A 26,963-nucleotide genomic window follows, 5' to 3' on the forward strand; every position below is an offset into this window, starting at 1 on the left:
GGATTATGGTTCAACATTTCCAGGTAAAAACATGGTTTAGATGAGACGGTACAGCACCCTGTTAATCTAAGTCTTAAAATTATCTGGTGCTGGGGAATCCACCACTTTTCTCTGGGGAGATTATTCCAATGTCTAACTCCGAAGTGAAAAACTCCCTCCTGGTGTCCAGTTGGGAACTTCCCAGGAATAACTTGCAGCCGTTCCCCCTTGTATTTTCCATATGACTCCTTGTTAAAGAGGAGTCTCCATCTTCTTGGTAGCCACCCTTTATGTACCAGTACCATAGCAATAGGTTCTCCCCTAAGCCGCCCAGTTCTCTCAGCTTCTACTCATCCGGCAGGCTGCCCAGCCCTCTCATCCCCTTTGTGGCCCTTCTCTAGACCCTCTTCAGCCTGTCCACATCTTTTTTAAGAATTTTCTCTCCCTCCTTAAACACTCGTTACGCATACGGCGTTACCCCTGGTACCCACCCGCAGCTCAGGCAGCGGGATTCCCGCGGTGAGAGACCTGTCCCGGCCCCGCACTCCGCTCCCCGATGCGCCAGCTCTTCACGGACCCTTTCACCCCCGACCCCGAGCCCTGGGGACGCGCTCTGCGGCCGCCGAGCCTCCGGGGCTGTCGTCAGGGGATGAGGAGGTCTCGCCAAGACCAGGGAGCTGCAGGCCTGCCTGGAGGCCGCGGGGCTGAGCGGCGGAACCTCTCCGCTGATCTCCGGTGCAACCGCCTCACCACCCCGACACCTCAGCCCCGGAGGAAGCCGCGCTCAGCCCCACCAGGGGCTCTCTCAGCCCGGGCTGCAAGCAGTAACCCAGGGTGCGGGGCGGAGCGGGGGGCGGGCACACGCTCTGAACCGCCTCCGCAGTGCTATAAGGAGCCGTGCCGGGGAGGCACCGGGAGCTGAGCTGCTGGGAGGGGAAGAAGGGGTAGAAGGGGTTAAGCGGGCGGACCTAGAGGTTGAGGGGGTCTCTCCGTGCTGCCGGGATGGGTAACACGGTCGCGAGAGAGGACTTCGAGTGGGTCTACACGGACCAGCCTCATGCCGACCGCCGCAAGGAAATCCTGGGTGAGGAAGAGGAGGGGTGGCGGTGGTGCTGCCGCTCCTTGGCCGGCGGATGCGTGGCGCGGCGGCGGCGGGGGGGGGCAGACCCCTACAAAATGGCTGCCGGGCGCCCGAGCCGGGTCACCCGTCCCGCTCCGACCGCCGCTCGGGGCTTTCGGCAGGGGGAGGGCGGTCGGAGGACGCCGAGGCGCCCGGCAGGGCCCAAATCGGCCCCGGGCCCTTGTGAGGAGAGCGGCGCTGACCGCGGTCGTGAAGCCGGGAGCCGCCGCCTTAGCGGCGCTGGCGGGGGAGGGGAGGGGAAGGAGGTAGGGGAGGCCGTTGGCCGGCGGGTCCCGGTCCCTGGAAGGTGTGGCGGCCGGGCCGGGCTGGGTTGCCATGCAGAGCTGCGAAGCCAGTGCTGGTCAGCTGCATGGCGGCGGCGCGGGGAACCCTCCCTGCGGGGGCTGTGAGCCCATCCCCACCCGCTGCCGCCGCGAAGCCTTCGTGCGGATAGGAAGCGACCCGAGTGACTGATACCAGTTCAGATAGGGAGTGTGTTGTTCGTAGGTTATCGCGGCACCCAGTAAATAACCGCCTGGTAAACAACCGCGTTTTCAAGGAAGAGGAATAAATGGGACCTGGGCTTACTGGAGCTGTTGGGAATTACTTGTGGGTTGCCAGATTAAAGCCGTGTTTTTCCTGAGGAGGTTGGAGGTGTTACTGATGTTTGCTGTGTTGCTTGCCATATAGGTGTCTAGTCGATGAACAAAAAAATGCCAAAGTGACTTAATCCTGAGGGATTCATTATCATAATAAATGTCACAAGTGGAAAAGTTGTGCGTTTTTATTATTTTCGCAGCTGAATCCTAATTGTGAGGAAGGGAAGAAGTTACTATGTGCTTTTGTAATCTAATAAGTATATTTGACTTTGAGGACAGCTTCTAAATTCCAGTTTTGTTCTTTTCCATCTAGCTAAACATCCCGAGATAAAAGCGTTGATGAAGCCAGACTACAACTTGATCTGGGTGGTTGTGCTGATGGTTCTTGCGCAGCTGACTGCATTTTACCTAGTTAAAGACTTGGATTGGAAATGGGTTATCTTCTGGGCATATGTTTTTGGAAGCTGTATTAGCCACTCGATGACTCTGGCTATTCATGAGATCTCTCACAATAGTGCCTTTGGTAACTGCAAAGCAATTTGGAATCGATGGTTTGGAATATTTGCCAACCTCCCTCTTGGTGTCCCATACTCCATATCCTTCAAGAGATACCACATGGATCATCATCGTTACTTAGGAGGTGATGGAATTGATGTGGACATTCCTACCAACTTTGAAGGCTGGTTTTTCTGCACTCGTTTTAGGAAGTTCATGTGGATTGTTCTTCAGCCTTTTTTCTATGCAATTAGACCTCTCTGCATCAACCCCAAACCCATCACTCGACTTGAAATAATCAATTTGTTGGCTCAGCTTTCCTTTGATGTTGTGTTATATAATTTATGGGGTGTCAAATCCATTTTTTACATGCTTGCTGGTTCATTACTTGGACTTGGGTTGCACCCAATTTCAGGACACTTCATAGCTGAACATTACATGTTTCTGAAAGGACATGAGACTTATTCTTACTATGGGCCACTTAATTTGCTCACTTTTAATGTTGGCTATCATAATGAACATCATGACTTTCCCAATATTCCTGGCAAGAGCCTTCCACTGGTAAGTTGACCTCCAAGGTTATTTTTCTTAATATAAGCTTTGACCTGAAAATTGGGTAAAACACTGATAGAAGAATAAAAGTTGTGAGATTAAAAAAAAAAAACCAAACCCCACCAAAACAAAAGCAACAGTAAATAAAAATCCCAAATAGAACAAACTCACACCAAACAAAAACTCTATCCGTTGCTAAGTTGAATGATGGGGTAGTTACTTATCATTTTATTGATATTCATCCCAGGCTTCCAATGAGCTGGCTGATCAAACTTCTTTTATAAAAGGAGAGGGGAGGATATACATGTCTTTTTGTGTGATTTACAATAAATTTTCTGTAATTGCAATCAGCCCTCTGGCTTCTGGGATTTATAAGTATGCAGAAAACTATTTTAAAAGTTGCAGATACCTTCAGAGATTTGTCCTCTGTCTTGTAAATCTAAAGGACTATCTAGTAATGCATGCTTATCCTTCAGTCTCTTGTCACTGACACTGGTGGGGAAATGATTTAAGGCGCAGCTAAATGTTTGTACTGTTGACCAGTGTCTAATAGTTTTCTGTTCTGGACCATCTGTTTCCTCCAGTGAGAACCTTGGAACCCTAAGTATCAGCTATACTTAGACAGAATGAAGGCTGCAAAGCTAGGACTTAAAACCTCTTACATCTGCATGAGTAACAGATACAAATTTTCAAAATGGTTTTACCCCTCTTCAATAAATATTTGCTGGTTTGTTTTAATTACCATGGTATTTGTTTCCCAATTGAAACATGGGAACCCAAGCTTCCAGGGCTGCACCTAAAACTCATCTTCAATGAAAATTGTAGGGGTAAATACCCAGCTCTGGTTCAGCAGTACCTATAGTTCTGGTAAGAAAACAAGGCCTTCATTTAGACCAGTGTAATTAGTTTGGTCTGGATTCTGCTATGCTATGTGCTAAAGATTGCTGAAGTACTGAACACGTGATTCCAGCTGAGACACTGGGAAGCTGAGAATAATTATGGTTGAGTAAAAGTATATTGGATAGATGCACTAGTCTATAGGTGTGATGAAAGATCAAAGCTATCATCAAACCACACATGTAGATGCCATGGATTGTTCATACAGATTAATCCTTTTCTTCAATCTAAAGCTGTGGAATTTAGTGAATAGTAGTTTTGTTGAGGTTTTTAATGCGTTAGGTGGTTGGCCTTAAATATCAGTAAGGGTATGTAACTGAAACTCGAGCTTTCTTAATTTGAAACAGTGGTCCAGTTGGTATGAAGTTTTTAGAAGCAGTTTATATTCAGTCTTTAAGGTCTGTCTTCAGAACCAAGATGTTCCTCAGAAATCAGATGCTGCTTCTGAGTACCAGAGCTTGAAACCATATATAAGTAAAACTAGCTGTGCTAAACTGGTCTTCCAAAAACTTACAACATCCTTCTTTAGTGATAGTGGTATACCTACAAGTCAGCACGGAACTGAGTCACCCACTTCCACTGGCAACCAAACTGCCTGCATTTGTTTTTTTTACCTACATGATCCTGTAGGTAGCACAGTGAACAGTGTTAGAGATGTTTGTTCTGGTTACCTTTAATATTAAAGTTTCACATCCAGGGAGTTGCTTTTTCCTTCAAGAAACTTTCACGCTGGCACTAGAAGTCTTTCTGTAGAATCTATACTGAAACTTCTAGTAGTTTGCATTAAGTTAGAGCATTGTGACATTTTCACTACTGGTACTAATATAAACAAATAAACCTTTTATCTCCTCATTAGGTGAAGAAAATAGCAGCTGAATACTATGACAACCTGCCCCAGTACAACTCTTGGATAAAAGTACTGTATGACTTCGTGATGGATGACACAATCAGCCCATATTCACGCATGAAAAGGCAATTAAAGGGTGAAGTGAAGCAAGATTAAACTTCTAGCAACCAATAAACTTTGAAATGTCTGCTTGCTTTAAAGTGGCTGGTATAAGGTCTCTTGCTAAACATGTTCACCAGTGTCCTTTAAGATCTACAGCAACACAGCAATGCATCCTTAAGGATTTTGTAGTAGACTCCTACCAGCTGTAACATTCCTCACAGTCCTCAGATTCACTGGTTTAATGTGTATATGTTTGCCTAAGGATCAGTGTTATATGCATAATGCTAAATAATTTCATTACAGAATTTACTTTTGCAGGTGTTGAATCTGTGTAAAATACCTGTCAGACTTAAAAGTTCTCAATTCAGTACACTGCCCAAACATTCTATTTAGATTACTGTAGTGTTAAAATGCTGTACTTACCTGTTAATTTTAAACTAATACGATTTGTTAACTTGTCTTCTGTTGAATCTGTTTCTTAACTTAGGTGTTAAATAACTAAGTTTGCACAGAAATTTAAATCTGCTTGTTTCTAAGTGTGTAACATGTCATTTGAAGCATTACTTTAAAATTCTGTCTACTGAAAGTACTTTAAAGGAGCACTCTACCAGAATGAAATGGGCATCTTTGAGATGGTTTGTGTGACTTCATTGTAAAAAGGTAGGGAATTCAAGGGTACTGCTAAATTTGCCACCTCCTGTCTAAAATGCTTGTGCTAGCATATATCTGGAGCAGCTAGCATTTAGAATTGTATTGTGTAAGCCATTAGGTAAGTTAATATAACTAGGTTTTTCATATTGGAAAAATCTTGTTGCAGTTTTTTTTTTAATCTGCAAAGAAAAATTATTAGGCCTGTCCTAATTGGTTCTGCTGTTACCATGGTTTTAAATGTTCAATCTATAAATATTTACACTCATTTGGAGATACGGTGTGTATAGAAAACTGAGTCTATTAAAGCAGATACTGGTCCAGCAAAGAGTGCCAGCTACCACTTCTGACAACTGTACCTATTAAGCAGCTATTAGTCATTTGTGTACACAGAAAAGTGTTGCTCCAAGATCCTTGATTTTTACCCCTCCCCAGCCCTGAAACTACCAAAAATTGCCTCACTCAAGTGCTTGTTTTGCTGAAATATTAAAATGTGATTGGGAACACAGATGGTGATACCAGTTTTCCTGCCTGTGAATTTTTAAAATTGGTAACAGAGAATGGGATAGACTGGTTGGACACTGAAGAATCTCAATGTACCTCACCACAGTAGATTTACCTTCTGTTGTCTAATGTACTTAGGATGGCTTTAAGCTGTTGGAGATGGCTACAAATCAGCCATACATGGTAACTTTATGGCATGTTCTTCACTTACCTGATTGATGGGATCTGAGGGAAGTCTTGGGTGCTGTCCACACTGGTAGGCTGTAAGTAACTGAATTTTTGATGTCTTCAAGTTTTGTTTGTTTGGCTTTTTTGAGTGTGAGCCCTTGTCTGTGGCTTGTAATAGAAATGGTATGAAATTGCCACTTAAGTGGCTTCATTATGATGGGTGCCAATAATATGCTAGGCAGCCAGCATACTGCAGAAGGTAAGAGTGTAATGTCAAAATATAGTTCAAGTATTTTTACACATAACTAAAAAGCAAAGATTTAAAGTTAGTAGTATTGGGCCAATTAATAAGAAAATAAGTCAGTCAAGAAATTTGGTGGTTTTACAGCAGATGCAAGGCATGTTTCATTGAGTGAGGGTATAGATGAAGTGTTAGTTTTCTTCTGACCCAGTGATTCTTGACTTCTGTTGAAAGACTCCATTAGGTTTAACATGCTGAAAACCAGTTTCCTTTTAAGCCACTTTTGCATGATGTCTCAATTTAAGAAGTGAAATTCACAAGTGAAAAGTGAAATTAAATCTTTGTTCATGGCTTACCATAGCTGGATGAAGGATGGAAAGTACCACCAAAAAGTTTTATGGCTAAAAGCTAAAGCTTAAGAGTTCAGTTATCCTAAGTGAATACTTGATGTAACCGGAGTTCAGGATCAAAATTTTATAATTGGGCTTAGTTACCTACTTCATGGAATCAGTGATGCCCTTAAGAGGCCAATGAGTAGTGCAAGTGTGAAATCCTGCTTTTAAACAGGACTGAAGTTGCCATCTCATTTGAAATAGGAAATGTTGCTTTAAGGTGTTCTGACTATGATCTTCCCTTCCAATTCTGAGAGTAAAAATGTTACTTTCACTCTTAACAGTTGTGGAATGTTGAAGGATTCCATGGGAGGTACCTATGCTTGCCATAGATTTTTCTGAAACTTCTGCTACCTTTTGGAGAATGCTTATTGGAACAGGTTATTCTGAGCCAGTGACACCTAAGTTTGGACCTATATCATGGCCTAATTCTTGCAAGCGCTGGTAGCTACCGTTCTAAGCATATAACTCCTATGTAATAGTCAAAAGGCCTTCATGTCTAATTTCAGCATACCTCAAAGCTTTTCTGAACCACTGGTAAAAGGCATTCAGACCACCTGGAATGCCTGATTTGTACTTGATGTCTGTTTTTTCCAGTCATACTTGCAAGATGGTATTTAGTACAAAGGCATGTCACAGAAATAAGAAAATATATTTTTTAAAAAACGCATATGAACTCTCCAGTTACTGTTTTTAATGAATGAAATAGATGTCGATAAATGTTATTAATATATCTGTTAGAACAGGTTATTTTAAAAATATTTTATTTGAATGTTGGAGGGAGTTTTGACAAGTGGAGAACAAATTAAAAACCCTGACAGTTAACCTAATTACAATGAGTTAACTTTGTCCTTTTTATATACTTCTTAAGGTTTGTTCCTTTCAGTGTAACTGAAGCATCTTACTGCTTTGTGGGTATGGCAGGCTTCTTTGTGTGAAGGTATGAGTTTCACTGTCAGAAGAGAGCTGATTTAGGGCCAGTTGTATTAAACATGCCATCTAAATTTTAGCTGCAGTTAAAACTGTTCAGAACCCCTTCAGGGATTTCAGAGCAAACTTTTCAGAATAAACCACACTGCATGGCTTTCAATCTCCTCCCTGGTTATCTGAAACTGCTGAGGTGGAATAAGCAATGCAGCCTGGAATCTGATCACATTTGCCACGAGTTTTGCCAGAGGACAGGTGTGGGTATAGTCCTCTTTCAAGACAACTCTTGCCTCTGGCATTCTTGTTCTGCTGTTGCACCTGTCTGTTCCATAACAGCGGCCAATTAACAGGTTGGATGAGTGCATCTTGGCTACAGAGCTCCATACTCCATGGCAAGCCTTTTTACCTGGAATCACAGCTTAGCTGAAAAGTACTTGACTTTTGTTTCTGTGTTCCAAAACTCCTCTGATTAAGTCTTTAAATGTAGCCAGCAAGCGCAAAACACATACTTAAAGTATACTGATGATGAGGAATACATTATGCTAGGTGGGTGGACACTGTTAGGTAATAAGCTTTGGTTCATTTATGCCTCCTTGCCATTTATTCTGCTATCAGTTGAAGTGGTGTGCCACAGTAGAGCTTAAAGCTGTTTATTCTTTGTTTAACAATAAGCATCAACAACCGATATATTCAGTTCTATAGATGGCAAGATGCCCCTCTCCAGTGACATGAAGACAGGCTTTAGAACCTCGTGAAGTTCAGTAAGGACAAGTGTAGATTCCTGCATCTGGGTAGGAATAACACCAAGCACCCCTGCAGATTAGGAAGTGTGCTAATGGAAAGCAGCTTTGTGGAGAAAGAGCTTGGGAGTCCCAGTGGACAGTAAATTCTCCATGGATCAGCAATGTGCCCTTGTGGCCGAGCGCCAATTGTATCCTGGGGTACATCAGGAAAAGTGTATCCAGCAGCTCTAGGGAGGATTTCCTCCACCGCTGCTGTGCCTTGGTGAGACAACATCTGAACTACTGTATCCAATTTCAGGCTCCCCAGTTCAAGAGAGATGGGGATCTACTGGAGAGAGTCCAATGGAGAGCTGTGATGATGATTAAGGGACTTGAGCATCTCTCCTGTGAAGAAAGACTGAGCTGTATCCAATTTCAGGCTCCCCAGTTCAAGAGAGATGGGGATCTACTGGAGAGAGTCCAATGGAGAGCTGTGATGATGATTAAGGGACTTGAGCATCTCTCCTGTGAAGAAAGACTGAGAGAACTGGAACTGGTTAGCCTTGAGAAAATATGGCTGAGAGGGGATCTTATTAATGTCTATAAATATCTGAGGGGTGGGTGTCCAGAGGAAGGGGACAATCTGTTCAGTGGTGCCCAGTAATAGGACAAGGAAGGAATAATGGGTTTAAACTAGAACATAGGAAGTTCCACCTCAACATGAGGAGAAACTTCTCTCCTGTGAGGGTGACAGAGCACTGGAACAGGCTGCCCAAAAAGGTTGAGGAGTCTCCTCTGGAGACTTTGAAAACCTGCTTGGATGTGTTTCTGTGTGGTCTACCCCAAGGTGGTCCTGCTTTGGCAGCAGGGTTGGATTAAATGATCTCTATAGGGATCTCTTCCAACCCCTAACATTCTGTGATTCTGTAGTACTAATTCTGTTGGACAATGAGAAGTCCTTTGCAGGTAGGAGTCTCGCATAAAAGCTCTAAGATACAGCTTTCAGAAAGTGTACTCCTCTGTAACTTGGAAGTCTCAAAAGACTTAAAGCAAGTTCTGCTCTAGTTTGTACATTGCAAAGCACAAAAGCTGCTTCTGGGTCTGCCAACATTGCTTCTACAAGGTCATAGGAAAGCAATCAGACTAGTGGGTGTGTCTGATTCATAGTTGTGCCTTTGGTACAGCAACATGCAACTCTGTACACAATTTTCTCTATCAAATTCTTTATTTCACAATTAAGTCTGCAGTGGTCTACTGTCTTATTCACTGAGGACAAAAATGATGTTTCCTGTCAAGACAAGAATGAAGACAGCATCTTTTTTTCTATTTTTTTTAATTTTATTTTTTTCCCTGCTGACAGTTTGCTGCACTGCTTTTTCCCCCAGTCAGTGCTTAAGGGAGACAAGAATGGCACGATAAAAAAATTCTTGATCTTGTCCCAACAGAAACAGAGTGAGATGACTGGAGGGAAAACCTCTTCTAGGCACATCTGGTAGGAAGCTGATGGCTGCACATGCACAACAAAGTAGTGTTCTCTATTGCATGAAAAGGCTTGTTCCTTAAAGTGATTCCCATTTTCTACTACTAGGAGTCTTGCATTTTATCTCTTATCACATTATTTTTTAGTGATAGCCTAAGCAGAATTTCCTCCCCTACCCCCCACCAAAAAAAAAAAAAAAAAAAAAAAAAAAAAAAAAAAAAAAAAGGAAGGCAGTGTGGATGCAGCACTTTCTTTGCGACTGCTCAAGTAGAGATTTGTTTCCTACCCTTGTCCCCTTGTCTGCTCCTTGATGCACATGTGGCCTGGACAAGGTAAGCAAACAGGATATAGTCATTTGACTGATCTGGCTTTTTCTGCCCCAGAACTTGAGATTTTCTTGTAACTTCAAACCCTACTGCACCCCACTTCTTCCACTATCATGCATTATGGAGAATGATAACCATTCACCTTGTATATTAAACAGATGTTTTGTGCTGAAACTCTTAGGTCTATATTGTTATTTCTACTATTTGAACAGTATTTTTTCCTTAATCTTGCCTTGCAAGACCTACCTTGCTTCCTTACTCCATACAAACACAGGAATATCATAATAAAAAGAAAGGAGGAGAAAATTCTTAGGAGAATATGCTAGGGCTTATGGATTTTGATCCTTCATAGGCTTGTTAACTGCAACTATTTGTAAGTATGGTAGCAGGGTTTGCCTCTATATATCCATAAAGGAGAGAAAATTCATGTGGTTATTTTCAACTGTAACAAGTAGCTTGCTTGCCTGACCTTTTTTCCAAGAAAGGATGACTATTTCTAAATTTTACCTCTGAAGTAACCTATCTGTTAGGAGATTTTTTATTAATTCCCGAGCCAAGTATTTTATACTTATTTGTTCTGAGACCAGTTTCAAAATTGGTATTTGAGGCAGCATACACTGTTTCCATGGAGTTCCAGCTCCTGTTTTCATTTGTCAGCTCTCAAGAGAACCCTGTAAAGAGGGTTCATAGCTTGCCTTCACACAGTTACAGCTTAAAGTGCTTTTACTTAAGAAGGTAGTAAAAAACTTAAACTCATAGATTGAGAGCTAAAACAGAAAAAAGTTAACATATGTTACATAGCTGGTTCTTTTATAGCTCTATACATGACACCTAGTATTACATTAGTAATTTAATTGGTATATACTATTTGCATTACCTCACAGTAATGAACATCCAAGGGTGAAACTACTTGGAGATATAATGATGGTCCTTCATCCTAGATTTCTGGGAATCACAGTAATTCCTAAAGTTCCAAGCCAAATTTACAATTATATGCAGACACATCATTATCTGCTTTGTATGAAGGGACTTCATATTTCAGGCATATGGGCCACAACTTGAGTCACTGAGTCTCAGGCTTCCATGGCAGTGGGAGAAATATCATTCCATGCTGTGTAAAACTCACAGTGGCAAGCACCAGCTGCCACGAGTGGCAGTATTTTTAACACACAAGTCTGTGGTGATTAGTTATTAGTAATAGCTTTTCACATTTACCTTTAGGGAAAAAAATGTGCACGATTTTTTGTCAAATGACAATTCAAGGAATCCCAGTTAAGGCACCGTTCTCTCTTAAGGCAAGGTCAGTCCTGAAGCTTGATCAAGTTGTTCAGGGTCACATCCTCCCTCCTAAATATTAAAATAAGTAGGGGGTATGCTTACAGAATAACTGTTGCTCACAAAAACTGTTTTACAGTTTCATATGTAAATTTTATGACTTTAAAAATTAGTTATTAAACTTACCATATGTAATGGAAAATCATAGCATAAAACATCCATATGTTTGTAGTGCTTTTTAGAAGAATACAACTGCTCAAAGATAGGACCTGAGATTAATGATTGAAGAACTTTTGTAGAACGATGTCAGTGGTAAAAAAAATCCATGAAAACTTGTAGGTTTCAGAAATTAGTTGCATAGTAACTGTCACATTTCAGTGTTTTGTCTTAACAATACTTCCCAGTATGCTGATGCAGAAAGTTATGACCCTCTTTCCAAAATGGAATTTCTTGTATTAAAAAAAAAAAAAGATGGAGGCTCTTGGCCTGTTGCTTAAAAAAGTAACATTTTCCTCCCTCCAAAAGGTATCAAAACACTTGAGCTAAGAAATTTGCCCTGGATTAGAGAAGTGCTTCTTTTAGAAATGCAGCAGCTACAAGGGTGGCTCCTGTGAGAGGCAGCTGGAAGCTCCCCGGCTCCAGTGCTGGCCCCGCCTCTGGCCAAGACTGAGCAGATGGAAAGCTGTATGTACCTTTGCAAGCAACGTAGTCAAGAAAGGGAAAATGAAACTGCATAAATAATAAATAATAATAATAAAAAAAAAACTGCAACAACCTGCAGAGGAGAGGAGAAGGTGAGAGCAACGCCAGAGCAAAGACACCGAGGTTGGTGAGAAAGAAGGGGGAGAAGGTGCCTGAGCAGGGATTTCCCTGCAGCCCGTGATGAGATGGCAGCTGTGCCCCTGCAGCCCATGGAGGAGCACGGTGGAGAAACCCCTGAAGGGCCACAGTGGGGCAAATGTGGATTTTGTAGATGTGGAACTCCTGCTGGGGAGTGTCACGGGTGAGCAGATGGGGAGCTGCAGCATGTGCAGGATCATGGAGAGAGGCAGCTGTGGATCTGCAGCTGTGCAGGACCCCATGTCAGAGGATGTGGCTGTCCCTGCAGCAGCCAAGACTCTGTGCAGCCCAGGCTAGAGCAGTTCCCGGGGGAATGGCACCTGTGGGGGGGGACTCATGTCAGAGGGGTTCCTGAAGGACTCTCCCATGAGAGGGACCCTCTGTTGGAGTGGGGGAAGAATGTGAGGAGTCCTCCCCCTGAGGAGAAAGGAGCAGCAGAAACACCGTGTGGGGAACTGACCCTAAAGCCCCCCTTCCCCTCCCCTGTGTCACCAAGGGGGATGCTGCAGGGAAGGGATCTGGGCCTGGGAAGAAGGGAGTGGCTGGGGGAAGGTATTAAGATCTTGTAATGTTTTTTCTCCTGGTTATTTTTTTTTTTCTCCTTCCCAAGTTGAGTATGTGTTTTTGCCTGTTACTATAATTGGGAAGTGAAACCTCCCTAAATATTTCAATTAGCAAGTGAGCCTTTGGGTGGATTTTCTCTTCCCTGTCCCCCAGTGAGGGGGGGGAGAGGTGAGTGAGCAGAGGCCTGGTTAGTACCACTGGGCCTAAACCATGACAAAATCCCCATGCTTAACAGAATTTTTTTTTTTTTTAAGCAGACAAATCTGCAACAACAATGTATCAAGAGCCAGCTTGTTGGTAATTCTTGGCATCTTAGAGTTTTCTTTGGTATCACAGCACTTCGCAGATTGCCATACTTTGCTCTCTTCCAGATAAATTTAAGACAGCTTGACATCTGTGGATAGTTCCTTTAGATAAGGTGAAGGGAAGCTTTTAGATGATCAGAGAACCTGTGCTGGCACAATCACCAGGTGTGACTGTATTTGGAAAAGGCATAATTAGAGGTTTGGTAACATACAGTGCAATACTTTCCCAGGCTACTTTCCCTACCCTGTTCTGCAGTGAGTCTACCAGAGTTCTTGTTGTTGAAAAAACAGCTGTTTTCCTTTATAAGCCATTATGAGATATTTGAGTCATGTAACACTTTGAAGAGTTACCCTCTCTGCCTCCAAGTAATTTCTGATTAAAAGCACCAAATGCTGTATCAGAATGGTATTAGCTCTTGAGCTCTAATAGCATTCCTTTTAAAAATGTAAATGATGATAAGCAGGAAACTTAGATTGTATCTTTTATTCTGGAAATAGTTAAGGATGATTTTAGAGCCATTTAGGTTATGATGTCCTTTTTGCAGGTAGAGATTAAAAAGCTGAGAGGTATTTAGTACAGCTTTCTTCCAACCTGTCTCTTGAAAGCAGGAACAAGTATTACAAAACTCTCCACCAATGTAGAGTTAAGTTTCTTTTGGGAATTGTCCAAATGTATCACGAGCACAGTGACTGACGCAGTTCTTCATACATTATTTGATCCTAGCAGTGCCAAGATAAGAAGAAAAAAGATTTCAGACAGTGGTAAAAAAATCATACAATATTTAAGTGTCTTTATCTGTATTATTTAACAATAAAGTGAAATAAACCAGCTATAGGAGCTATATTTAAAAACATATACAAACAAAAAGCTAGTTCCAATATTCATGGAAAGGTGTATAAAGACTTTTTTCAGATTGAATTTGTCTAGCAGATGGGAAGCAGTGTCTGGGAATAGGAGATGAGTATCTTGTACTCCTTAAGATAGTTCAGAATACCTAAGTGAATATTCTTCAAATGGATATAATTAAAATACAAGGCTCTGAGACATGGGTTATTTAAGCTCCCCCTGAGATGAAGAATGACATTTCTGATTAACTCTTAAGCATGAGTATGTCCTCATAATTACCAGTGATTGGTATGTTGGAGGAGATGTAAGTTTTTGAAGGCTGTTGCTTCTGAACTGTTTGCCTAGTGATGATTATCAAAGGGGAAGGAACCAACAACCAACATTTTTCAAGGGTCCTGGAGCAAAAGATCACTTTTCAGTTTTAGAGGAGGTCACTGGCCATCGATGTACAATAACATAAGGAAATAGTTAACTGCTTTCTGCTAGGGTTCAAAGTTTAATACATTAATGTATTTTGGCTGCAGTACACTTGTGACAATGCAAATGCTTTGCAGCAATAACAATTCCTATTTTTATTAGCTTCTCAGTTACGTAATTAAGATGCCTGAACAGCTTTCCTCTCAGCCATTAAAAAAATAACTTGTAAGGAAAGATTTAAAACAAGCTTCCTTGACAAATGCAAATAATGAAAAGACAGGTAAGAAATAACTTAGATGATATATTTTATGTTCTATCTCAAAATGAATAATGCACATTAACAGAAATAGTTGAGCATCCATCTGGGGGGAAGGTGATTAGGTGTGGTACACTCCTAAAGGCCTTGACTTTTACCTGAAAATTACAAAGACCTAAGTTGGAGCCAGGTCAATACCTAACTAATGGGAAAGTCAATGAGAAGCCTAAGATGTCATACTAAAAAATAACCTTAACAGCATGGTAATCCAGATAGCTACTTGCATTGTGTTGTCTATAGCTGAAAAGAGGGACTTTTAATTTCTAAGCTTGTAACAAACATCAGGTTTGTTTAATGCAGAAACAGGTAGTATCAGTTTAGAATATGCAAGTATACTGCAACCTTAACTAGTCCCACCAGTCCTCTGCATAAAAAGAGTGGAAGAGCGTATTTTCCAGGAGAGTAATGACTCTTACATACTTAAAGCTTTCCTTACCTTTTTGGATACTGAAGATTTCACTCTCCTAAAAGCCTCTTCAAAGTGTTTATGGGAAATCTCAATTTTCCCTTAAAGAACAAAGCATAATACATTACTAAAATTTACACTCAAGTGACAATCCAGAGATTGTTGCATTTATTCCAAGACAGTGTTCATCAAACTTAACCAACTGTATGCTCTAGTCAGTTGGATGAGATCAAATTCAGCACATATCAAACACCTAACTACTTACTGCAGCCTTCTATGATCCTAAACAAGATCTTAATTCCTCTATCCCTTGCACCTTAAGCCAAAGAACATGTACCTGTTTCAGAAACTTAGTTTAGGTATTACTGTTTTTACTTGCAGATGGGGAATTTAATTCTCAAAGATCCCAAGTCAACTGCAGCTTACACCAAGTCCAGTTCAAGTCTCTAAACCCTTCTAGAAGTGAATGCCTCAAATCCAGCTGGGCTTTATTTTCTAAACAGATTTAATATTAAGCTTCCCTACAGAGTGTATTTAGTCAGTACCTAGAAAACATTTTGTTATCATTCCAATTCTTCTACAGGATGCTCAATTCCTAAATCATTGACTTATTATCATTGCTTTGTCTGGCATTTCTCAGAAGTGATGAAAGCTTTCACTTTTACAGCTCCCTGGTAAGTTTATGCAAATTATATTTTTGACCTTAATGCAGCTACCCACAGTAATTATAACCTTCTGAACAGTTTTTCTTTTTAGTATGCTTAAACATAAGCATACCTCAAATAAATCATGTATTCTGCTACTCTAGCAAGCAAGTCACTTGATTAATCTAGACTTAGTCCCAAAATAACAGTAAAATGCAGCTTCATTGCAATGCTAATACTCTTCAGTTATCAGACAGAGGTACAAATAGTATATCTAAAGAGTCAATTTGGTGGATTTTTAATGTATTTCATTACAACATGTTTTGCTCTTACAGCTATGTACTGCCACTACCTTTGCCTACATGTTTGTAATGTGAATCAGGATGTGCTTAGATGAAAAAAAAACATTAAAATTCCTCATTAGTATATTTGATGTCAGAGTTTAACAAAAATCTGCTGCTGATACAGCAAAAGATGACATAGCAGACAGCAGGCACTAAATTAAAGATGAGAACTTGTTTAAAAATAAAACAGAACAGCAAACAGTCTACAATTATTACTTGCTTTAAAAGTTGAAGGTTAAATTTCACTGAACATACAACCTTGCTGCTCTTTCTCATCTCATCTCTGAAGATCGTATTCAAGACTCCCACTATCATATTCAGTTATACCAATATAAAAGAAAATGTATATTTAAAATGTCAGCATTTTAGCTTATTTCCTCAAGCGAACACTGTAGTAAGAAAAAAATTCTACTTGGGTCTTTCACGAAAGCCAAATTATTCTGAGTCATCAAAACTCCAGAAAATAATAAAATGAAGCTATGATAATTTATTTTTGCTTTCACTTTTGTTTTTAAGCCTGTAAATTTTTTATCAAATTGTGAAGCAATACATGGCCTACAGAGAAGAGGGGAGAGGAGAAAACAGCATTAATTACCTATGAAGGTTAGTATTATTAAGGACATGGGTATCAGAAAAAAAAGTCAAGGTGAAACAGTCTCTGATGCTACTGTAAGAGCATTAGCTAGAACTAGGTATAAACATACCAACTGCTATGTAGATTACTGTTGTTACAAATTAGGCTACTTCATGCTTATTATGTGATGAAAGCAGGCTCAAAGTTTGATACTCTGGAGATTTTAGCTATGAGTAATCTATACCTTGGCTATTTGCATTGAGTTCTGATTACAAAACCACTTAGTCTGAGTATGAATGTTTTATTATTTAAATCAATTCATATTAATAAATTAAATTTTCAACAATAAATTCAATAGGTATAATCTTTAAAATAAAACTAAATACTTAAAACACCAAGGATAGCTGTCTCCCTTTCCTCTTCAGAGTATCAAAAAAAGCACTAGATCTTGCTTTTCAAAGTCAACTGAAAAGATGTAAAACTGGTTGACCTCACTTGTTAAACCACACTTGCTCTTACTGGCGTAAAAAGAAGCCTCATAGACTCTGCTTAAGAAGACCAGTTTTACAGATTACAAAAGTGATGTGGAATAACTGTCTACCTTTGAAATAATAATAATAAAAAAAAAAAGACACTTAAGGATTAAGGTTCCAGTTTAGAAGGTCAATCTATCTGTAATAAATATACAGGAAGAAAATATTAGGAAACTAAAATAGGTCAGTTAGGATGTCAACAGTAAGACACTGGGACCAGACAGTGTTTACCCAAAGGTTCTGAAGGAACTTGTCTATGAAACTGCCGAACTGCTGGCTAAATCTTGTAACCAGCATAACTATTTTTCCTGTATTCTTTCTTACATCTACTTCAAAGATGTTTGTGTTTTCTTGAAACTTTGACTTAATTTTTGTTTGGCTCAGAAGTCATCAATCATTCTTCCACTTATGCTTGTCTTATACTACCTTAAATATTTTTTAGTCCCTTTATCTTTTCTCTGTTCAGTTAAGATTTTTGTAAAGCTTTCTTACCTTTCTTCCTCTGAGTATCTGGCAGGGCCATTTCCTGTCTCAAGGCACAAATTGAAGCCTCACGCACTAGAGCAGAAAGGTCTGCCCCTCTACAGATGCAAACAGAATAGGTTACTTTAGGATAAATTTCTCTTGTCTTTTCCTGATCGTGTCATACAGAAAGGCAAGACACTTCAAATGATGGTAAGAAGCTGGTTGTGCTTTCATAAAAGTTCATCTCAAGAATATTTGGAAAGAGGTCTGAGGACTATCCAGTACTGAAACTTCATCACGGAGTGACATTCTCCAAATTTAAGATCAAATAAATGAGAAGCAAGTGAGGAAGAAAAACTCCAACCTGTAATCCTTAAAAATGCCCAAGGATTGATATTGTGCTCCTTGATGGCAACATGATCCATTCCCTCTGTATCAGTTATCTTCAAGAGTGAAATGGAATCACCCATTACTACTACCAAAAGGAGTTACAGCTCAAAGCTGCATCAACAGCTAACATATTCTTAAAATAACAGTAAAATAACAGTATCAACGTGGTCTGATCAGTCTAAATATTTGTTTCCAGCTTTCAGCTGTTGAACAAAAATAAAAACAGAAAACTGCAAACATCCACCCCACAAGCATAATAAAAACCCCCAACCCAACAAACAAAACCCCAAAAACAAACCAACCCAAACATAATAAAAAAGCCTAAAAAACAAAGACCCCAGACTACATCCACCCACCAAAAAAAGACAGTGAGTGAAAAGGGCAGAGAAAGAAAAAGTGCTTGTCTTTCCCAGATGTGGTACAATGACAGAATTATTACTAGTGATAGCCTCCATTTCTAAGAATCAAAATGAATATTGTGACAGCAGCATGTCATAAAATTCATCTTTTGTAAACTCCAGAAAAGCAGATAAGTAATTTAACATATTAAAGTTTTCTAGTTTTGTAGAAGTTTTGTAGAACACAACTGAAAATTACTCTGATAGACATGGCTATCAAGCTTTCCTAAAAAACACTTTCCAAAGCACAAGTTGAAATAGGGCTTAATTACTTTGTCAAACATACTGCTTTCAACTGTGTGACAGAACACAGTTGGTTATGGTTGTTTAACTAATTTGCTTTCATCATCAGTTTATATAGGTCCACAACCTAAAGAGGGCTCTTTTATCCTCAGAGAATAAGGATCAGAAAATAAAACCCAAGCAGATTCTAAGAGGTCTCTACTGCTCTGTATTCACAGCATGACTATTCCAGATGAAAGAGACTTTAGCACCCATATATTCCTACCAACTCCTTAGGAAAGAGCAGAAGTGCAGGCAAGGAAAATAGCATAACAGGCTTATTAAACCCTGCAAGTGAAAAGATCTTAATAATAACATAGCATACATTATCACCCATCAGAAAACTGTTAACACTGCAAGTTAAAGTAAAACCTACAAGCTACTCACGTGTAACAATCACAGCATTGACTGTAAGCAATTTCTTCAAGACTTACATCAGTACCTAGTGGAGGCTGTGTACCATCCTAAAGGAGTTGAGATAATGAAAAGAGGAACATAAGACAATGTTATTTTTTACACACACCATCCTCAAAGTGATTAAATTACATCAATCAGGAATAATTTGTCAGGGGTCTGACAAATTTCAAAAAATATCCACAAATATTAGCATTTTTATTGTCAAATCAGCAATATGGACAATCAGCCTTAAAAACATTTAATTATGAAATAATAAATAATGATCAATTTCAACTTTCCATCAAGAGGTTAGTTTTTCTCTAACAAAAAGATGGCCAGCCTGTCACAGGGCCACGTAACACAGACACTGGTCCATGTGTGGACAGGCACTAAGTAGCTGGTTACATCAACAGCATTGTTTAGATGAACCTGGAGAAGCTTTAGTATGTGTTGAAATCAAATAGCTAAGCAGTAAGCATGTAAGTTTAGTTTTATACTTTAAAGCACAGAAGTTCCACGTCAATACGAGGAAGAATTTCTTGACTGTAAGGGTTACAGAGCCCTGGAATAGGCTCCCCAGAGAGGTTGGGGAGTTCCCTTCTCTGGAGACTTTCAGGACCTGTCTGGACGCATTTCTGAGTGACCAGCCCTGGTTTTGGTCCTGCTCTGGCAGGGGGATTGGACTCAATCTGCAGAGGTCCCTCCCAACCCCTGATATTCTGTGATTCTGTGATTATCACCTTTAATACAGAATTAATTGTATGTATTTTATGTTCTAGACACACATTTTCAAACTTTTAGGTTTTCCATTCTGGATTTCATAAAAGTTTACCTATAATGTAGACATTCCAGTGAACCTTTTGACACTACTCTTCTATATTATTACTGCTTTCTCCACAAATATCCAATAAATGGTTTCTTTTGTTATTATTTTTGCATCTTCAATTGAAAAAAATATGGAACATACGTTATATTTGAAATTAGCCAATTAAATTTTCAAACACTGTAAGCATGGTGATCTCCCTACTATCCTTAGACAGCAGTAAAGTAGTATCATAGTAGTGTGGAGATTCTAGGTGTTTATAGTGCCAAATAATAGCAACATATGTTGAGCTTCTTTTGAGTGGGATGATCTGCCTGCTGCGGAGACAAGTTTGGCAGTATGTGCATCAGAGAAGCTTGATACAGCTTGCAGGAGTACAGCAGTATCTTAAGCATGTGAAGACATGGTTCTCTTGCACAATTAATATGCAATTTAAAAATGTACAAGTTAACTAAAATAAAACTCTTTCACAACAAAGCTTCACCCTATGGCTGTCTGTTGTGTTTGCAACCTACTCCTCCCTCAACTCCTTTTTCTACTCCTCATGCTGCCTTTGTGAGCATCCACGTTTTCCCTCTGCAACAATTCTAGTTCCCGCATCCTGTGCATGTATTCCACAGGGAATTCTGGAAATGCATCCCATCACCCAGAAGCCATTCACATCTGCACTAAACATTTTGTTTTATCCAGCCCTGAGCACATATTTAAGCAAGTGCTCCTGTACATAGGTTTTTCAAATTTCCTTACCTAGAATGTGGATGAAGTCCAATAAAACATGAAGTATTTAAATTAATTTAACATGTTCTTCTTGCATATAGCTCCTATATATTTTTAAAGAAAATAACCTATTTCTTGTTCTTAACACTAGAAATACAAATCTTTGCCTAGCTTTCTAAGAACTTTGGTGACTGCAGAAGTAGTAAATTGAGACAGCACCAGCCTCATAGAATGAAGACAGAAACACACAAGGAAAAAACCTCATTTCAGAGTGATTGTCTCATTTCTCCTGGCCTTTTAATTAAGAACTAAGAAAAATAATGAATTAAACAATTGATACCTCATTTACTACAAAGATTGGTAACCAAAATATTAAAAATTAATTAAGTATGCATGCACATGCCTGGCATTCAAAAGATAACATGCCCTGATAACCAAGGACAAGATCTGCAGGAACCAAGCTGGTAAACACGGTGCAATGTGTTGGTCAAATCACAAGAAGGCCTTACATAACCAGGTAAGGCCACAGCAAAGAGGGATTGTCAGTACGAGACAAATATGCTGATAATAGGATAATGACAAGGTTACCACATCACATGTGCCACTCCTCTTGGTGTTATCCCAACAGGAGGATAAGACCGTAGCCTCAAAGATTCCCAGAAGCAGGGAGCAAAGACACTTTTCAACAACCTCGCCCAAGATCTATGGCAACTGAAGTAAGCACAATTCTCAGCTGTTTCATTTTAAAGGGAATGCAGAAAACAGTTCTTTGTAACAGCCCGTCTGTCATTGCCAGTCAAAAGAAAGCCAAGAAACTGAAGTGTGGACTCAACACAGAGGTCCTTATCCCTGGTGTTGCACATGAGTGATTCTGGCCCTATCACTGGGATGCATGCACCTTTGTGAATGTTACATGGCTGGGGGAAGGAGTGAGTGAAATCAGTGAGAGACAGAAATCAGTCCCCTCCCATGAATCTCACACCAGGCTTTGCTGTGCTATTTTCCTACCTCACTAATTACAGCAAGAGCACTTGAGACAAAAAAATTCCCTAAGATTCTCCTGTGAAAATTACTCAAAAAGAGTAGACTCAAAATCTGTATGTTAAAAGAACAGAGTGGACATAAACTCTGTACCAGAATCCTTCCTTTCTGTTTGGACAGTCTAGTGAATGACCCGTATTAACCACTTCTTCCAGAAGAACAAGATGTTTGTATAAAGCCAGAACAAACATATAAGCTCAATTTTTAAAGAACACTTGAGTTATTCTTAAAAATAATTTAGTAAAATAAAACCCATAATTCTTCACACTATATTAGAAAAATCATTAACGGTGTTACACTCAGATTATCTCTCTTAAAAGGCAATCATCTTTCAGAACAGGGTTGTAAGAAGTTTTTTATAAAACTTATAAACTTATCTACTGCTAATAGCAAGTGGGAGTATATTTACTTTTTACTCCATGAATTAATGCACAGAACAAATGAAGGAAAGTCTAACATCCTGAATTTATAATGAAAGCCTGTCTTTTTTACATCTTTTTCATTTTTGGCACGAAAGAATACGCTTGAATGAGTTCTAAGTTTTTGAATTCTCCAATGGGATTATTGCCTATGCCACAACTTTATGCTTACACAAGTCTAAATTATCTTTTTTACAAATTTGCTCCACACTTTTCATAATACTGTGCAATTTTTTCTCTTTTCTCATCTCCTTTTGCAAAAATCACTTGGGACACCCTTCTTATTTATGTCGATCTACTGGAAAAAGCAGGAATACCAGAGTGATTAATAATGCTTTCTTAAATTCTTTTTTCAAGGCCTTGATTACTTCTGTACCATATTAGAGAACTACTTAAATAGAATTAATTCCATTATCCAAATTTCTGAAGTGGCAGAACAGGCCCTTAACAACAGGAAGGACCAACACACAACAGCAGTATTTTACATTTTCACATTTACTTTGACCTACAGCCTCTATCACCACAAGCTTCCTTTAATCCTTGTCACAGTTTGAACAGGAGGAACTGACGGAGGACTTTCAGACTCTGAGAGGGGTGGAACGCAGAAGGAGGGATCAATTCCCTCCCATTTCCTGCCATACTCTATAAAGATAGGGAAAGGCAGCAGCTCCACCCTCTTTTTTTCCACTTGCTGCGGGTTGGGATGCTGTTCTTTACCACCAGCTTGCCACATGCTTGTCAGAGCCCCTATCTATCAGGTTGTATATATATTTGCATTTTTTTTTACTTTATCCCTTATGTTATTACCTTTCCCCTGTGTTAGTAAATCTGTGTCCAATTGCTTTCAGTTTCCAACTCAAAGTCTCCTGTCTTTATTCCCCTTTTATCTTCCCTTTGCAGAGCTGGGGGAGATCGGGTGTGAAGGGCAAGGGGGTAAAAATAGAGTTATTCTGTCCTTAGGTTTATGGTCTGCCCAAACTGCTAAACCATGACAATCCTAAAGGCAATTAAGTGTCACAATTACTGCTGAGGAAATACAGCTGGAGCTTGTGATTAATTTTGGTGAATGTGTGGAAACCCGCCCTTAGAAAAGCTTACACAACATTTCATTATCATTAATTCCATTACTCACACAGATTGCAATCTTTTAATTACATCTGTTCCAACTGTGACTATAAAGGCAGCAGCTCCTATATTTAAGAGGTTTGCTTTACTTAAGATTTATTAACACCTTACAGTCTCAGAGCAAATTTAACAGCAAATGCAGCTTATGGTTTATTTTCATGACCTCATGTAATACCTGAAAGTGTTTAATGAGACAGGATCCTGCAATTCTCTGTAAAATTTAATTTGTCTTAAATCATTCCATCAAGCTTCAAGATAATGATTTTTTTCCAAATACTCACTTTGGTGATGGTCTTTAAAATAGCAAGTCGATCTTTTGGTGGTGGCAACCCCACATAGAGTGTTTTATCCAGTCTACCAGGACGCAGGATAGCTGGGTCAATTATATCTTGGGGTGGGGACAAGAGGGAAAGAAATGGAAAAAAAAAATCCAGAAATGAGATACACTTTTAGGAAAGAAATACATCCCTACTTGCACTGACATTCAAAGAAGGATTTGTGCCATGATTTGTGCTCTGAGAGCATTAAAATAGCTGACTGAAACAGTTTTGTCTCTGCCAAGCAGGCGTCTCTATTACACAGTACAGTTAAGCTACATCTCCTCAAAGATGAATCACAAATTAAAGTTTAATCTCTTCACAAATGAAGACAACTCTATCTTTGGCAACACAGTACTAGAACGCTTGTACGGTCATATCTAGCATGGTCAAGAGAGGAATTCCACATTAAGTCATAACAAGGGAAAAAAAATATTTCCAGTTTGTTCTACTGGAAGGAACTCTACGTGTTTTAACTGTTGCAAATGTGCCTGGAAGGCATAGTGATAAATTAAGAATAACAAATACACAAAAAAGGCTTCCATATTCCCCATTTCCCTGTCTACCCAAAAGGATGGCAAGTTACTTTCTGTTTCAATAAAAAAATTCTAGAGTCACCATGGTTGGAGGTATTTAAAAGATGTGTAGATGTGCTGCTGAAGGACATGATTCAGTCATGGCCTTGGCAACATTAGGTTAAATGTTTGGACTTCATGATCTTAAGGGCTTTTCCCCAACCTAAATGATTCTGTGATATCCTACATACTAATGTGAACAGCAAAATAAGAAAAGCACCCACAGAAGATATAAAGACAACTGTACTTCCAGCATAACAGACTTTTTATGTCTGAAAGTAATACAGCTGTGTCAGGTAGCTACTGCAAGAATCTTGTTGAAAGGTTCACCTATGTCTTAAGCTGGAAACTATCAAGGATTCCAAATGAACCTGTCATAACCCTTACAATCATTATACTCTGTTGATAAAACGTAGCTAACAGCAATCTAAATGTGGAGTGGGAAAAGGCAAGCTGTTAATCCTTCCAGTACAGATGTTTAAAAGAAAATGAAAAAAAACCAAAACAAAAACCCCACACCAACAAAAGCCCCAAACCAAACCAACCAACCAACCAAAAAACCAAAAACCACAAACAAACAACAATCTGCAAAACAGTATCACAGAAACAGCTATTCCTTTTTCACAAATGAAAAAAGTTTGCTTAAACTCTATCAAAATTCTAACTACCTGATCCCTCCAGAATGTAGTCTTGATTCACTTTTTAAAGATGTGCATAATTTTGTTCAAGTCACTTTCTCACATGTGCTTAAAGGACAAAAACTAGAATGAGCTGCCCACATTAAAAATTGCTGCACTATCTTTTTCCTGGGTAAAAGCAATTTTTTTCCCCTAAGGTAGAGTAGTCATGGCCAGCTGCATCTGTGTAGGCTAAAGTGAGCTATGAAGAATGTGATGAGAATGTTGAGGGTCAAAATCAAGAACTCGATGTATTCATGTAATCCAGATCAGTTAAAACAAGGGTTAAACAGAATCTCTGCCCAGACAACATCTTCCTTATACATCTGTGCATACTGCTATATGATACTTCCTCTTGCTCTTGGTACAAGTGGTCCTGTTTTTGTGTCTCTGTGGATTGAAGTCTTGCCACATTAAGCTGAGGTTTGCACAACAGACATCAAAACAAATACTCTCAGGAGGGATTGCATTACAACACCATGCACTTGATAATTTCCCCATTCTAAAGTTTCAAAAGCTTTTTTAAAATATTACATTTGATATGGGAAATATTGTTTCCATTTTGCATACTGAGAACACAGCAGTTGCCCAATTATACAAAGCAATATGGTCTAAAAATACATTAATCAATTTGTATGTAAACAACTCCATTGCCTGCATTCCAAGAGTTATCACAACTCATACTAACTCAATAAGATCCAGTAATGGCTGTTTACAATGAGAAGATAATTTGTGTTTTAAACTTGGATATTGATACCCCCCATCTTAATACGAGTCAATTCACTTCCCTCTGCTGGTTCAGACCTGGGAGTGAATCTCTTGAAAATTCAAGTCATATAACACAGACAATTAGTATTTAACTCATTGGTCAAACTCTCATTAAATGCACTTCATTTCTGTTTAAAGAATTGAATAATGATCCCCTTTTAGGAATTTCAAATCATAATATTCTTTTGCTATCTATTATCTCAAAACTTATCTAAACAGAATAGACTAAACTGATTTTAGATACATTTAAATGTTAATAAGATTAAGGTAGTTATTGTAGGAAAGTCTTTCAAAGCCTATAGTTATCTCTCAAGTTTGAAAGTGAAACATGAACAATGTGGTAACTCACAGCACTTTTTATCCAAGCACTTTTTGTCTCAGAGACAGAATATACCTCTATTAAGAGAAATGTCTAATTAATACTTTTCTGTCACAGCTTTCTGATGTAGTCAATGATGCTGACTATTTTGTTAAAAGACAGTAGTACCATTTCCCAAATAATTTGCCAAATTACATAATGAGACATTTAAAATACATCCATTCCTCACTTTACTTATAAGGTAAAAACAGGTGCTAGCCTCTAGAGAATTATGTAAAATTTCAGTTTGTTGCTCTCCAAAATATTGCAAAATTTTATTGTCTTCATTGAATTCCATTGAAAGTATCTTTGCCTGAATCCTTATAAATTCTTTTGTCCTATAATAAAATCTGTTAGTATTACACTGATTTCCAGTGGATTATTCATGTCTTATCTCAACTGTGCATGAATCAACAATGTTTACATGCTTAACAGCAACAGTGATTATTCTGCTGAGTCCATCAAACTTTTCATATACTCAACTGCAGCTTTTAAAGTTATATTTGAAATATACAAGATATAGGTCCTCACAGTCATGATGAGCTGTTAGATGAATTTGCAGAGCCACTACCCATCATATTTGAAAAGTCGTGCTGGTGAAGCTCCTGCAGACTAGAAGAGTGGAAACATAACCCCCATTTTCAAAAATGGGAAAAAAGAAGACCCAGGGCACTAAAGGTCACTCAGTCTCACCTCTGTGCCTGGCAAGATCATGGAGCAGATCCTCCTCAAGGCTCTGCTAAGGCATGCAGATAACAATGGGATTACTGGTGACAGCCCTTAGTGAAGGGCAATTCCTGCCTGACAGATTTAGTGGCCTTTTACGATGGGGTCACAGCCTCAGTGGACAAAGGCAGAGTAACAGACATCATCTATCCAGACCTGTGCAAAGGATTCAACACAGTCCTACATGACATTCTGATCTCTAAACTTGAACAATATGGATCTGATGGATAGACCACTCATTGGATAAGGAACTGGGTGGATGGTCACACACAAAGAGTTGTGATCAATGGCTCAGTGTCACGAGTGGTGCTCCTCAAGGGTCAGTACTTGGACCAGTGCTGTTTAACATCTTTGTCAGCAACATGGACAGTAGAATTGAGTGCACCCTCTGCAGTTTTGCTGACGACATCAAACTGTGTGAG

The 26,963-nt window shown here is 39.4% G+C and overlaps 2 protein-coding genes across 2 annotated transcripts in view; one reads left to right on the plus strand and one right to left on the minus strand.

Moving 5' to 3' along the window:
* Positions 1–833: 833 nt before the first annotated feature.
* DEGS1 (delta 4-desaturase, sphingolipid 1) lies at positions 834–5,747 on the plus strand. Its single transcript, XM_071739782.1, has 3 exons — positions 834–1,063; positions 2,012–2,754; positions 4,499–5,747. Exons 1-3 carry the CDS (start codon positions 982–984, stop codon positions 4,643–4,645), a joined length of 972 nt encoding a protein of 323 aa, XP_071595883.1. The 5' UTR covers positions 834–981; the 3' UTR covers positions 4,646–5,747.
* A 7,705-nt stretch (positions 5,748–13,452) lies between these two features.
* Positions 13,453–26,963, minus strand: part of NVL (nuclear VCP like) — a 44,008-nt gene continuing 30,497 nt past the window's right edge. Inside the window, exons 19-23 of the mRNA XM_071739745.1 lie at positions 23,402–23,508; positions 18,987–19,063; positions 17,557–17,645; positions 15,000–15,070; positions 13,453–13,703 (exon numbers count right to left, since the gene is read on the minus strand). Of these exons, the coding sequence (XP_071595846.1) occupies positions 13,659–13,703; positions 15,000–15,070; positions 17,557–17,645; positions 18,987–19,063; positions 23,402–23,508 (389 nt within the window). The 3' untranslated portion in view covers positions 13,453–13,658. The remainder of the gene's footprint in view (positions 13,704–14,999; positions 15,071–17,556; positions 17,646–18,986; positions 19,064–23,401; positions 23,509–26,963) is intronic.

This window comes from Heliangelus exortis, chromosome 3 (assembly GCF_036169615.1).
Source record: "Heliangelus exortis chromosome 3, bHelExo1.hap1, whole genome shotgun sequence".
Lineage (NCBI taxonomy): Eukaryota > Metazoa > Chordata > Aves > Apodiformes > Trochilidae > Heliangelus > Heliangelus exortis.

Coding starts and splice junctions, on each gene's coding strand:
- DEGS1 (XM_071739782.1), top strand. CDS start 982: ATGGGTAACACGGTCGCGAGAGAGGACTTCGAGTGGGTCTACACGGAC. Junction 1,064..2,011: donor CCGCCGCAAGGAAATCCTGG/GTGAGGAAGAGG, acceptor TTTTCCATCTAG/CTAAACATCCCGAGATAAAA. Junction 2,755..4,498: donor CTGGCAAGAGCCTTCCACTG/GTAAGTTGACCT, acceptor TCTCCTCATTAG/GTGAAGAAAATAGCAGCTGA.